This window comes from Colletotrichum scovillei (genome assembly GCF_011075155.1).
Source record: "Colletotrichum scovillei strain TJNH1 chromosome Unknown Contig00008, whole genome shotgun sequence".
Taxonomy (NCBI): Eukaryota; Fungi; Ascomycota; class Sordariomycetes; order Glomerellales; family Glomerellaceae; genus Colletotrichum; species Colletotrichum scovillei.
Window position 1 is genome coordinate 604697 of NW_023336266.1, and position 12568 is coordinate 617264.

The window sequence follows — 12568 nt, forward strand, 5'->3', positions numbered from 1 at the left end:
AGAGAACTGGAGACCAGCCACTTACGGAATCCCCACGGTGCCCCACCTGCGCAGGCGTTGGAGAGAAAGAACGGAAAGCACGACGGCCAGCCGAGAAATAGCAGGAGCGAAAAAAAAAAAAGCCTGCCTCAGTCAGTGCCTGCCACCTTCGGTCTGTGCTTTGACCGTGTACCGTTCCCAGTTACCGTCCCGTCTGTCGCCGTGGTACCTTGTTCTTGCGGCATTTGACTGCCAGCAACTCTGCCTTTCTCGAATTCCACTCTTTTTCTGAATTCTTCCACTCCCCAACTCCTCCGACCCCGAACAACATCTATTGCTCCGCGAATACCCTCACGAGGCACCAACGACCGTCACGATGCTTTCCCGAGGATCCGCCCGCACTGCGCAGGTACGTCGCCTCTTTGCCAACTCTCAATTGAGTCCCTTTTCCGCTGTGCAAGCCGCGACGTGGTTTTTTTCTCGGTTTGTGTCTGTGCATCGTGATCGCAGAGGCAAGGCTGCGATGTAAGAGGGGGGAGAAACAACAACAACAAACACCAAATTGCAACCCGATAGATAACGCAGAGAACATGACGACGTCGGCCAGGATGAAAGATTTTGAAAGGAATACACGAGAAGCAGACATATTCACAAGCACACAAAGCACACGGGCACCAGAAAATGGCCACACATGCAGCCAGATATGCCACGATAACCCACGGACAAATGGCTAACAATCCTCCCCCACGCAGATTCTGCGCACCGCGCAGCCCGCGCGCGCCTACGCCACGGTCGGCTCTGACATCTTCAAGCCCACCAAGTTTGGCGGCAAGTACACGGTCACGTTGATCCCTGGTGACGGTATCGGTGCCGAGGTCGCCGAGAGCGTCAAGACCATCTTCAAGGCCGACAACGTCCCCATTGAGTGGGAGCAAGTCGAGGTCTCTGGTCTCAACACCACCACCCCCGAGAAGACTGAGGACCTCTTCCGCGAGTCCGTCGCCTCCCTCCGCCGCAACAAGCTCGGCCTCAAGGGTATCCTCCACACCCCCATTGAGCGCTCCGGCCACCAGTCCTTCAACGTCGCCATGCGCCAGGAGCTCGACATCTACGCCTCCATCTCCCTCATCAAGAACATCCCCGGCTACCAGACCCGCCATGAGGGTGTCGACCTCGCCATCATCCGTGAGAACACCGAGGGTGAGTACTCTGGCCTCGAGCACCAGTCCGTCCCCGGTGTCGTCGAGTCCCTCAAGATCATCACCCGCGCCAAGTCTGAGCGCATCGCCAAGTTCGCCTTCAACTTCGCTCTGGCCAACAACCGCAAGAAGGTCACCTGCATCCACAAGGCCAACATCATGAAGTTGGCTGACGGTCTCTTCCGCTCCACCTTCCACCGTGTCGCCAACGACTACCCCACCCTCGAGGTCAACGACATGATTGTCGACAACGCCTCCATGCAGGCTGTTAGCAAGCCCCAGCAGTTCGATGTCATGGTCATGCCCAACCTGTACGGTGGCATTCTGTCCAACATTGGCGCTGCCCTCGTCGGTGGTGCTGGTATCGTTCCCGGCTGCAACATGGGCCGTGATGTTGCTGTCTTCGAGCCCGGTTGCCGTCACGTCGGTCTCGACATCAAGGGCAAGGACCAGGCCAACCCCACTGCTCTGATCCTGTCCGGTGCCATGCTTCTCCGTCACCTTGGTCTCGATGACCACGCCAACCGCATCTCCCAGGCCATCTACGGCGTCATTGCCGAGGGGTAAGTTCTTTCATCTCTCCTGGGATTGCAATGAGAATAGCTGCTAACAACCCAACAGCCAGGTCCGCACCCGTGACATGGGCGGTGAGGCCACCACCCACCAGTTCACCAAGGCCATCCTCGACAAGATGGATACCTTGTAAATACAGCTACAGACACACAAACCACCATCCCTGTAGCTATACGATAAAACCAACCACAGCGGGCGGCTTCCCACCTTCCTCAAAACGCTCCCCTATTTACCTACCTTTTCCCCCGACAACGCGATTAGACTCGAAATGAGGCGAGACTGGGACGGAGATAGATACCACCGACGCGGTCGAATTGCATAAACAAGCGGAGGAATAGATTTCTGTTTTGGACACTGGGAGGAAGGCTCGGTCTTGCTGGGAGATTGTAGTTGTACCAGTTGTACGTAGCATAGGAGTCACGCAAAGCATATGAGTTCCTTTTTCGTTGTTTGAACAAGACCTTACCAAACTCCACTGGCACCATGTGCTCTCTTTTATATGTTCAAGGTGGCAATTGCCCCGGATTCTAAACTTCGTCCATTATCTGTTGATGACGAATGCCCACGCTGCTATTCGACGACTCGTATCCCCTCAAACTAGTTTCGCATTGTCATCAGGTATCTACTATCACCGACGTTGCTCGGAGTATACATAGCCTTGCGCCGAACAAAACGGCATCGTTTTCATGAAGTTCTCAGCCTCGCCTCATGCATGGGGCATCTGCACACTTGACAGACCAATCAACGGGCGTACTGGCTTCATGGCCTCGGACGTGAGTTTGGCTTCGGCTCGGAGGGCTGGCGGCGTACTGACTCGGATAACATCGGCAATCCGAGGTGGTGCTCGGGCGCCGATGTCTCGGCCGTTTGGTTGGTGGGCTTTTTCGTTTTGCCGAGGTTAAGCCTTTTGGATGCGATACGCTTTCTTCAGTCTTGAAGATGAGTGAAGAATGTGGGTCGGTTGGGGATAAGAGACAACTTCGTCGCTCTTGTCACAGCAACGAGGAGTCTTTGGGAGCAGTTTAGTCGTGTGTTTTCCTGTCTGGCGTTGCAAATGTGTCAGTTTTGTAGTGTCACTTTGTGTTGAAGGTTAGGTGCAATCGCGTAGCGGGACTGATTGCTATCAAAAACTGAGAGTCGGTGTCTAATTGAGTTGAGTGGTAATAATTGTTAACTCAAGAGATACTCTTGAGTTGTCTGAGTCATTGTTAATTGTAGACAGCCAAGCCGACAATAGCAACTAAAGTAAGTTTTCTGGTATCTGCAACCAGAAGATTGCTGCCCAGAAGTTTCTTTTGCTCTCGACAAACCACGAGGTTCACGTTGTTTTGTTCAGATTTTGAATATTTTCTACAAGCATCGCTGGTCCCCTAAGTCTGTTCATGAGCAAGAGATCATGGCAAGAAATCATGGCAAGTAATGCTAGCAAGTTGTGCGACGAGGTAATCTATTAGCCTCAGAACTTGAGGAGTGATGTAGCAGAATGCGTTTCAGTTCAGGGCAGGAAAAATATCATACAATTGACAAGAAAGCCATAGCCATACTTCACCGTAGGTTTTTGCAAAAGCGAGCTGAAGGTTGACAAAGCTCCAGAGAAAAACACCGGTCCTTGTCAATGCCTGAGCCAAGCAAGCTTCACAGATGCGCACTTGGCCAGTATTTCAGCTCCTCGCGACCACTCTCGCTAGACAAAATCTCTGTACACATTGGAAGCCTCCTAGTGCCAGTACGTATAACTTCCCTATTTGAGTCAATGAGGACAAGATCGATAGTCCATTCATCTCATGTCTAACAAGCTTAATTTGCAAACCCAAAAATAACAGCTCACGTCTGACGATCAGCCATCTAGAGACAGTCAATCGCACACGACCGATCTAGCAGCCAGGCTCCTGGATAGACCCAGATTACGCTCATAGTGTCTTGTGTCACATCTCGCACCGAGGGGTTCAGTAATCTCTGGTGACAATTTGCATCCACCCCGGGGCTACCTGGCTGGGGCGTAAGAGGGGGGTTGGAGATGCACGCAAGCGGGTGACAAGATCGCTTGCCGCTCTATTGATATACTTCCTAGCTCTTTTCTTGATTTCTTCCATTCTATTGTTTCTATCCCTGTTTTCTCTTTTTCATTAAATCTGTTCCTTTTTTGTCTTGAAAGAGTATTCTCTAGTGGATATACACAGAAAAGTGATAGCAGAAATAATGAGAAAAAGGAAAGAACATGAGCAGATAAGGGGGCGTTGAAATGTTGTTGACTAGCATCCTATTTTGTCACCACTTTGGCAGGATGAGAGACATCTGAGATCGTAGGACGGGTTGAAGCTGAGACAGCATGTCATCTCTGACGAGCTTCACCCTCTTTTGTGCGACTTGCGATTTTGTCTATGGCTTCAGAGGGCAATTGACTTCCTCTTACAACTCACTGAAAGAGTCACACAGTCCTGTACGAGGTTCTTGAGTCTTGATCCCTTTTCCCTCATTGTATGTGGTTTACTGTGCTCCTATGACAAACCTACTAAACCATATCACCGGACTTTACAGAATCCTCGACCCGACATCTTCAGAAGACGCAGTCGACGAAGAAGCAACACAATCGCAAATCGCCTCCATCTTGCCTCACTTTTACTCATGAGAAACAACAAAACAGGCCACACTGATCTCGAAGCGCCGCATCAGGGTGAAATCGTACAGGGTCCGCGGAAGTCAACCACACAGGTCCCCATTGGCCGAGTTTCAGCCACCCAATTTGTGTAAGCGATTCTCGGGAATCGAAGACGGCCGTAATTCTGGATCCCTCTGGTAGATCTCTGTACGATCGATCGCAGATGCTCCGCCGGATCAGAAACAGAAACAGAATCATGGGAACCGGCACCCAGTCACCCAGCATGAGCGCGATATGTCGGTATCCAGAACCCAGATCTGGCAGACTATCCTTGCGAGGCAGGGCAGTTTCGACGGAAGCACAGTCTGCAACACCGAATCTCACACGCCCCCTTGGAAAAGCCCTTTGCTGCATGGAGGCATCTGTCCATGCCGGCTTTGTCACACAGGAAAGTCAGCGGAGAGAGCGCATATATCCACCGACCTCGAGCCGAGATAATCAGTTCAGCCTCGGAACATCTCAAAGTATGCATTGAATTTACTTCATCTCGAGCAGAGTATGCACTGCGCGTGCATCTCAAAAATGAAGATGCAGCAATGGCCCGTCTCGCAGGACAGGCCTTGAGGAGCAAGAACCCGAGTTTGCCCTGGGAGGTGAGGGGATGGAACGGGACAGGCGTCTACCCTAGAGCCAATCGGCCAAGAGGTCAAGAGAACACCCAACTCGCAAGGACTTCCCAACTTGTTACGCCGGCATCAATAGTTTCCCCTTTTTTCTCTCTCACTGTCTCTGCCCCAGAATGATTGGATGGTCGGGAACTTTCAAAAGTCTTACGGCGAATCGGCACGCCTTGATTCCAGGTGTCTCTGCAGGCAGACGCAATCTCTGATGTCTCATTCGACCTGGGGAACGAGCTGCCGAGAGGAAGGGGGCTTGTTCCCAAGATCCGGGACCCGTGTAACCTCGCGGCAGCATCCGCTGTGGTCGGCACACATTGTATGCCATATGGTCTTTACCCTGTTGCAGAGACCATGATTTCCAGCGGGTGTTGGCGGTTCTTTTCACCTTCCCCACTTCAACGGCACAATCCTAAGGAGTTCAATGGCCAGCAGGATAATCTCTGTCAAGGCAGTCGTGGAAGAAGAGTTTGTTTGCCCTCTTGGCGCATATGCTTCCTTTTAACCCCCCGTGCACTAGACGTTGCTTACCTTCTCGTGGGAGGTTTGCGGATCGGCTCTCCTAGCGTGGGCGTCAGCCATGCGGGAGCAAGGATCCGTCTCACTCTCGATGATCCTGAGATCCTCTCTTACACCCCACCCCTCATTAACACCAGGCCCTCGTTGACAGGGATGTAAATAGCAAAAGAAGCACTCATGTCTTTCCGAACACGCAGATCCAGTGGCTTGATTTCTGTGTTACAACAAGACTTGAATTATCGTTGTCTTGTGATCAAAGAAGTGCAGATGCCGGGCCGGGGTCATCCTGTCAATCATTGTTGGGAGTTGCAGTTGGTGGCGTTTTGACTTGGGTGGGAATTGTTTGCTTGTCTTGTCTTCGATACCGTTGGTCCGGACATGGCTTGGAACATCCCTGGCGAAGGATTGTGATGGCTTTATGGGGGGTAAGCATCGAAGTTGCAGATTCGGTCTAGGAAGAAATCCATTTTGGGTGACATGTTTGGCGGGTCAAAGGCCTGGGAGATAATGGAGGCAAAGGTGAAAGAAGGAATATTGACAATGCCTTGCTTTTTTTCTCCTCTGTGGGTGTTGCTATTCTTTCCTTAAAGATGGGTATTCGCTCCTTCTCAAGGAGTGTCATCCGATCTTTTGAGAATTCTAGACGTTTACAAAAGAGCTCAGTTTGACTTCCTAACTTCCTATCTACTGGCTTCACGTTTCCACGTTTTCACCAACTTCGCCTCTTAACCCACCGCCTCCCATTCTACCCAAACCATCCATGGTTCATTGGGAACTCTGGTATCAACTCTTCTTAACCTTAATCCTGATTCATCATTAATATCTTCACTAATATCTCTCCTCACGACCTGGACGTTACGCCATCCTCGTTCTTGCCCCTTGCCCTCGAACCATGGCTTTGAAGCTCTGCACAGGCATATCGCTTCTACTTGCAATTATTAGCATCAGATTCTTGTACCTGGATCTTTCTACTGCATTCAAGATCTTCTTGGCTTCATTCACCTTGCAATGTACTGTTCTCTTAGGATATAATGCTTTCCTCTATCCTTTCTTCCTCTCACCGCTACGGCACCTTCCAGGACCAAAGGTAAGGAGTATCAACTTTGCTCACATACACATAGGAAGGATCCACACGAAATAAAAGATATGGAATATTGCAGAAGCGCTAATTCACGGAGCTTATAGGGCGGTCATTTCCTGATCGGTCAGATGCTCAATCAGATCAGAACCCCGGGGCCAGCTGATATCTTCATCTCTTGGACAAAGCAATGGCCCGAAGCGCCTTTTGTGCGCTACCTCTCTATGCTAAATGCTGAGACGCTCATGGTCAACAATCTGGAGGCTTTCAAAGAGGTCCAGCAGACGAAGGCATTCTCATTCCGAAAGTCACAGTTGGCAGCACGCATGTTCTCCCCCATCACCGGACATGGACTCATGTTCTCAGAGGGCGAGGAGAGAAAGAAGCAGCGAACCCAGTTAAATCGTGAGTTCCTATATTTTAAGTTACCCCTTGCGTTTTGCGCGTTTCTTTTACTGACGTTGCTACGCAGGGGCGTTCTCAAACCAAAACACTCGTACGATGCTGCCAGTCTTCCAGCTCAAGGCCAACCAGATGTGTGAAGCAATCTGCCGAGACATGGGTGGAGAGGACGTCAAGCTTGTTGATGGTATACTACATCAGTTTTTTTCTTTCCTGACTATGAATTGATGCTGACTTCATGTTCTATTGCAAGTCGAACCCTACATCCGAAAGGCAACTCTCGACGTCTTCGTCATTGGCTCGATCGGCTGCGATATTGACGGCATCTCCATCCCTGAAGCGCACTTCTATGACGTGTACGAGCGCATAATCCGCCAGCCTCCTTCTGGCCACGTTCTCACCTTCATCGATGGCCATATTCCTGTCCGCTCATGGCTTCCTCTCCCTAGCAACAAGAGGTGGCTGGAGGATGTTGCCCTTATCAGGACAATGCTCCTCACCTGTGTTGAGAACCGCCGTGCCGAGATGATTGCCGAGAAGAAGCTCGGTCTCAGTGAGAAGATGACTGAGCATCGCGATATCTTGACATTTATCTTAGAGGACTGCCAATTCGACGCTACTCAGACCAACTGGACTGATCTAGAGCTCTTGGAATACGTAAGTCTATCCGAAACTTTGAGGTTTCCATACTTACTAACTCACTTCTCTAGATGCTGAACTTCATCGCTGGAGGTATGACAAGACACAATTTGAACAATCAAAGATATACGCTGACCCTGCATCATAGGCCACGAAACCACTGGATCTATCACCATGTGGATTGCTCATATCCTTGCCACAGAGCCCAAAGTACAGGAGCGCCTCAAGCAAGAAGTCCTCGGTCTCTGCGCGGGCAAGCCTCGAGACTGGAACCCGACCTACGAGGAAACCGAACATTTGGTCTACGTCAACAACTTCCTCAAGGAGATGCTCCGCTTCTACTCCCCGGGTATGACTCATGAAATCCCATAAGCCAAGTTTGGTTTGCTGACCAAAGTCCACGAATAGCAATCTTTCTCCCTCGCGAAGCAGCAGAAGACGTCACCGTCTGTGGAATCTTCGTCCCCAAGGGAACACAAGTGACTCTCTGCCCGGCTGTGGCACACTTCAATCCCCTCGTATGGGGCGAGACCGCTGAAAATTTCGACCCTGACCGCTGGGCCGACGGCCGCGCATCAAAGGACTCGTACGCCATGGAGTCGTTCCTCCAGGGCCCGGCAGGCTGCATCGCTAAGAACATGGCTTTGCTGAACGTCAAGAGCGTAATCTTTGCTCTTGTGCGGAACTTCAATTTCTCGCCGCGTCCTGGATATAATGGTGTGGTGGAGCTTGCGAATCCCAACTTTACCCTGCGACCTAAGGGCAGCATGGGTGTTACGATGGAGAGAGAGGCGCGATAGACGGCGCTTATAGAATGCTGCGCTAGAGTCTAGAAGGTGCTGAAGCATATGTATGCTGGCATCGCGTGCGATGGGGTCGTTATAGAAGGACCGATGAACTATATGTAACTTGGACAAGGGGCGAGGTAGACTAGAATTCGCTCGTAATTACACTTAATAATCATGAAACTGGTGCTCTCTTCTATCTCCCCAAGATGCGTGTGCTAGGCTTTATACTTTGGGAACAGCATGAGCGAAGCCTCATGAAGTACCATTAAGTGTTGATGATATTGCCTGTTGACAGAAGTCTGAGGCTCTACCTAGGTCTCTCTTCCCTTGACCGCCGTCTTGTCCCTCGAAACTACCTTGATCCCCACACCTAGTTTCTCAGATCGATTTCTCAGCGAATTCCCAAAGGGGTCCTTAGCACATCCCAAGTGAGGTAACTGACTCATTCTCACTGAGAATCCAGATACTTAGGTAAGGTAACTGTCATACTTTTCTTCTCGTTCGAAGGAAGGTGGCTTCGATATATCGACCTGATTGCTCCTGCCTTCCTGAATAATTTGGAAACCGCAATTATATCTGGAAGGCACATCGAAACCTTCGCTTTCAAACGCCTCTCCCTGTAATCGCCTTGGAACTGCACCAACTACCTTACCTAAGGTAGAAAGCCCATATCACCACCTGCCTGGGTACCTTGTCTTTTCCATCCACCACACCTTTCCACCACTTTACCCACTCATCCTCCTCTGTGCTACCCAGCCCAGACACCAGAATATTCTTCAAAGATACCTACTTAACACTACTGGCATCGCGTGAGGAGAGCTCTTGTGACTTTCTTCTGCGGTACTGGTTTTACGTTGTCGTCATCGCATGCAACATTACATCTTTCATCAATACTAGCATCGACACAAATGATAAGGCCCAAGGTCTGATCAGCGATTAACATCATCGTCATCACAGTAAGACACCCTTTCATTTTTTCATCTCCTGCTTCCCAAAAGAACCTGACACGTTCAGCAAATCTCAGTATTCAACCCAAACGTTCGCCACAATGGCGGCTCCATCCAAGGGGACACTCCAGTCTGGTTCCGACATGGAGTGCAGTGTCCTCAAGCCTTCCGAGCCTTACGACCCTCTTCAAGTCACACTTCATGAGAATCACACTGCCTTCCAGACCATGCTCACACTCAATCCTGACGATATTCCAATCTACAAGATCGACATGGGCAAGCCTGCTGAAGAGCGCTACATTGAGCTCGCCAAGGATCTTGCTCCCAAGATAAGAGAAGTGAGCCCTCTCTTTGACGGGGTGATTGAGGCGACCTTCCCTCGGGGCATGTCTGGCTTTGCCAAGTTCACTTCTCGGTTCACCCTCCGTAAGGTCTTCGACCCCGAGCAGACCAAGGAGATCAAGTCCATCGCTGAGATTGCTGGCATCCCCGTTCACCAGCTCATGGCCCTCAACACCTTTCTTGACCTGATGCTTGGATGTACATCTGGAGCTGCCTTGGTCAAGGATGACTCCAAGCGCAAGATTGGTGGCGGTGATCCTGACCGTCTGATGCACTTTCGCACTCTTGAGGTATGGTTATATCCCTTTCTCGACAAAGAGTATCTGACACTAACGACTCATCGCAGTGGGGCATGGATATCCTACGTGATATCCTTGTCATCATTGAGTATGTCAACACGAACAATGGCCCGAATGAGGTGATTGCCAGATCAGTCACCTATGCTGGCTTTGTCGGCATGCTGACTGGTGTCCGGTAAGCCGCAGGCTTTCCATTGAGGACTGGTATAGACTGATATTTATCTTAGCAAGGGCCTATCGGTCTCTCTCAACTTCCGCCCAAACCATTAGTGTGGTTCGGGCAGCCTTCTAAGGCACCAAATCAAGGTCCTCTTCGGCTTGCGCGAGTCTGTTCCCTCAATGCTCCGCCGCATCATCCTCAATGAGGATATTTCCATCAAGAATGACAAGGTCTATGATACCGAAGACCCAAACCCCCATGGGGAAAGCAGAAAGCCCACTCTCATCACGTCCATCGGCAAGAAGCTTGCCTCTTCGAAGACGTCGCCCTGCTACCTGACCCTCTGCGATGGAAGAGAGGTAGTGAACATCCTCAAGGATCTTCATGACGGCAAGATCAAGACGAGCAGCGTCTTCCAGATTCAGTGCAACCACGACCCTGACCATCGACGCTGCTGTGGCCGCATGGCTGCACGCCACGGCGCCGACCCTGTCCAGGCAAAGCTCATTGAATTTGAGGACTGGATCGAGGTGTCTGCGGATCGTCAGAATGCCTTCCACGACAAGTGGATTGAACATGTCCGTGCCATCACCAACGGAAACGACATCACCTGGGCCACGCAGAATAGTTGCTGCACGGATCTCGAGCTTGATGCCGAGGCTAGCAAATCTGGCGAGATGACTGGCGTTGACGAGGCCAAACTGCGCGAATGGATCGCTGCCTATCCTACCACCAATGAGTCGACTCACTTCATGTGTATCATGGATCCTCAGACCGGTGAGATCCGCTGGATCTCTCGTGGCCCTGACCCTCTCGCAATGTTTGAGTTTGGCGACGAACTTTAGTTGTTGGCCCTTACGCAACCAAGAGAGGAAGCAGCTGGAGTTTGCGCAGCAATGGTTCCCGTCTGACAGTGCTGGGAGGATACCAAGGAAAGGAGTTCTTGTGCTTACGAGGAGGAACCACATCAATACCTGGTTTTTGTATCTGCACATGGCACGACAAAAGCCCGGGAGTGCGAGGAGGTGGTATTGAGAGGCACAGGGTATGGGTACATGGGAATAACGACGTGTAACAACAATAAGAGTCATGAAAAAAGAGCATGCCACTAAGATAAACCACTCAAGGCCGTGACTGTAACGATCAGGTGGTGATTGCAAGTGGTGCCTTTAGAGAGACCTTGGTGTAAGTGAAATGTGCCCGGGCTCAGCTTACACGTTGTAGGCAGCGTTGGGTGGGGAACAGCTGCAGCGCACCTCAGCTTCTTCAGCGCCTTCCAAGCGCGACCCAGCACCATATCATCCTCAAAGAGAAGGTAAGAGGAAGGAACTGCTGTCCAACACCACAACCCAAATTTCATGATTGAAATCTTGACACTTCCACACTCCAACGACCACAAACCACCTCGTCGCGACTTCTTTCCATCACAGCTTCTAACGAAGCCGAACGAAAAGACCGCCGAAATGCCAGCATCAGCACCAGCTCCTGCTCTGAACCAGGGTTCGATGACCAACGAAGTCCTGAGGGGCATCTTCGCGTCCGACCAAGACATGTACCCCGCGCCGCTGACCTGGGACCGCCTTCGGAGCTGGACAACTGCAGCGCCCGAGCTGGCCACTTGCTTCTATCTCTCTGCCGACGCCGTGGAGAACGACGACACTCAGACACTCGTCGGAGCTGTCATTGCACTCCCGATCCTGGCGTCTGCGTGGCGGGATTTGCTGGCGGGCGAGGTCAAGGAAGTGGATGTGGATGCCGGGACTATGTTTCCTCGCGATGGTGCTGAGTTCCCAGAGGTTGGGCTGCACGTCTTTCACGTCGAGAGATTCGATGTGCCTGAGACGCAGGGCAAGGTGCGAGGATTCGCCGAGACTTCGATGCGGGCTGTTGTAGCCGCTGCAGAGAGGAAGGGATGGTCGATCATCGGCTATTCAGGTAAGTGATTCGTGAGTGGCTCGCCATGCTGGCATTGCAGGCTTTCGATTGACATCCATCCGTTTGGGAGAGGAACATCGATGTGATCTGACATTTTGGCAGCACTCACAGCAACGCCAGAAGGACGAAGATGCTTTGAGAAAATGGGTTTCGAGGCGACGGGCTACGAGGAATTTTGGGTTGACGATGGCCGCGAAGGTGTCCGACTGATTACTATCACAGCGGATACCGCGCCCGAGAAACGCGAAGTGCGAGAACAGGCGACAGTCCGAGGCCAAGCAAGGATGCTAGTAAAGCATTTGCATCGCGTCACCGATCCTTAGCGGCGCTGTCTCTGGAACAAGAGAGAATCCCTGGCGAGCTTTACCGCCGATAAGTCGAGGTTGAGGGCTATCGGAGATTTCGAGACTTCGAGAACAATCAATGAATGAT

The 12568-nt window shown here is 51.3% G+C and overlaps 4 protein-coding genes across 4 annotated transcripts; all 4 read left to right on the forward strand.

Annotated features, from left to right (window-relative positions):
* The first annotated feature begins 170 nt into the window (after positions 1-170).
* HER10_EVM0002092 (isocitrate dehydrogenase subunit 1) lies at positions 171-2222 on the forward strand. Its single transcript, XM_035471818.1, has 3 exons — positions 171-388; positions 732-1741; positions 1800-2222. Exons 1-3 carry the CDS (start codon positions 356-358, stop codon positions 1882-1884), a joined length of 1128 nt encoding a protein of 375 aa, XP_035330472.1. The 5' UTR covers positions 171-355; the 3' UTR covers positions 1885-2222.
* Positions 2223-6438: 4216 nt separating this feature from the next.
* HER10_EVM0005041 (cytochrome P450) lies at positions 6439-8465 on the forward strand (the record flags this gene model as incomplete). The annotated part of the gene is made up of 6 exons (XM_035474666.1): positions 6439-6633; positions 6732-7029; positions 7097-7213; positions 7280-7687; positions 7814-8014; positions 8074-8465. 6 exons carry the CDS (start codon positions 6439-6441, stop codon positions 8463-8465), a joined length of 1611 nt encoding a protein of 536 aa, XP_035330638.1.
* A 1162-nt stretch (positions 8466-9627) lies between these two features.
* Positions 9628-11046, forward strand: HER10_EVM0000012 (uncharacterized protein; the record flags this gene model as incomplete). Its single annotated transcript, XM_035469810.1, has 3 exons — positions 9628-10032; positions 10089-10216; positions 10326-11046. The coding sequence occupies 3 exons, from the start codon at positions 9628-9630 to the stop codon at positions 11044-11046; spliced, it is 1254 nt and encodes a 417-aa protein (XP_035330331.1).
* A 618-nt stretch (positions 11047-11664) lies between these two features.
* Positions 11665-12459, forward strand: HER10_EVM0011362 (uncharacterized protein; the record flags this gene model as incomplete). Its single annotated transcript, XM_035480795.1, has 2 exons — positions 11665-12136; positions 12239-12459. 2 exons carry the CDS (start codon positions 11665-11667, stop codon positions 12457-12459), a joined length of 693 nt encoding a protein of 230 aa, XP_035330990.1.
* Positions 12460-12568: the final 109 nt, after the last annotated feature.

Excerpts from the sequence above, each read along its gene's own strand:
- HER10_EVM0002092 (XM_035471818.1), top strand. The coding sequence starts at position 356 with ATGCTTTCCCGAGGATCCGCCCGCACTGCGCAG. Across the intron at positions 389-731 it reads GATCCGCCCGCACTGCGCAG|ATTCTGCGCACCGCGCAGCC; the intron begins GTACGTCGCCTC and ends TCCCCCACGCAG. Across the intron at positions 1,742-1,799 it reads TACGGCGTCATTGCCGAGGG|CCAGGTCCGCACCCGTGACA; the intron begins GTAAGTTCTTTC and ends ACAACCCAACAG.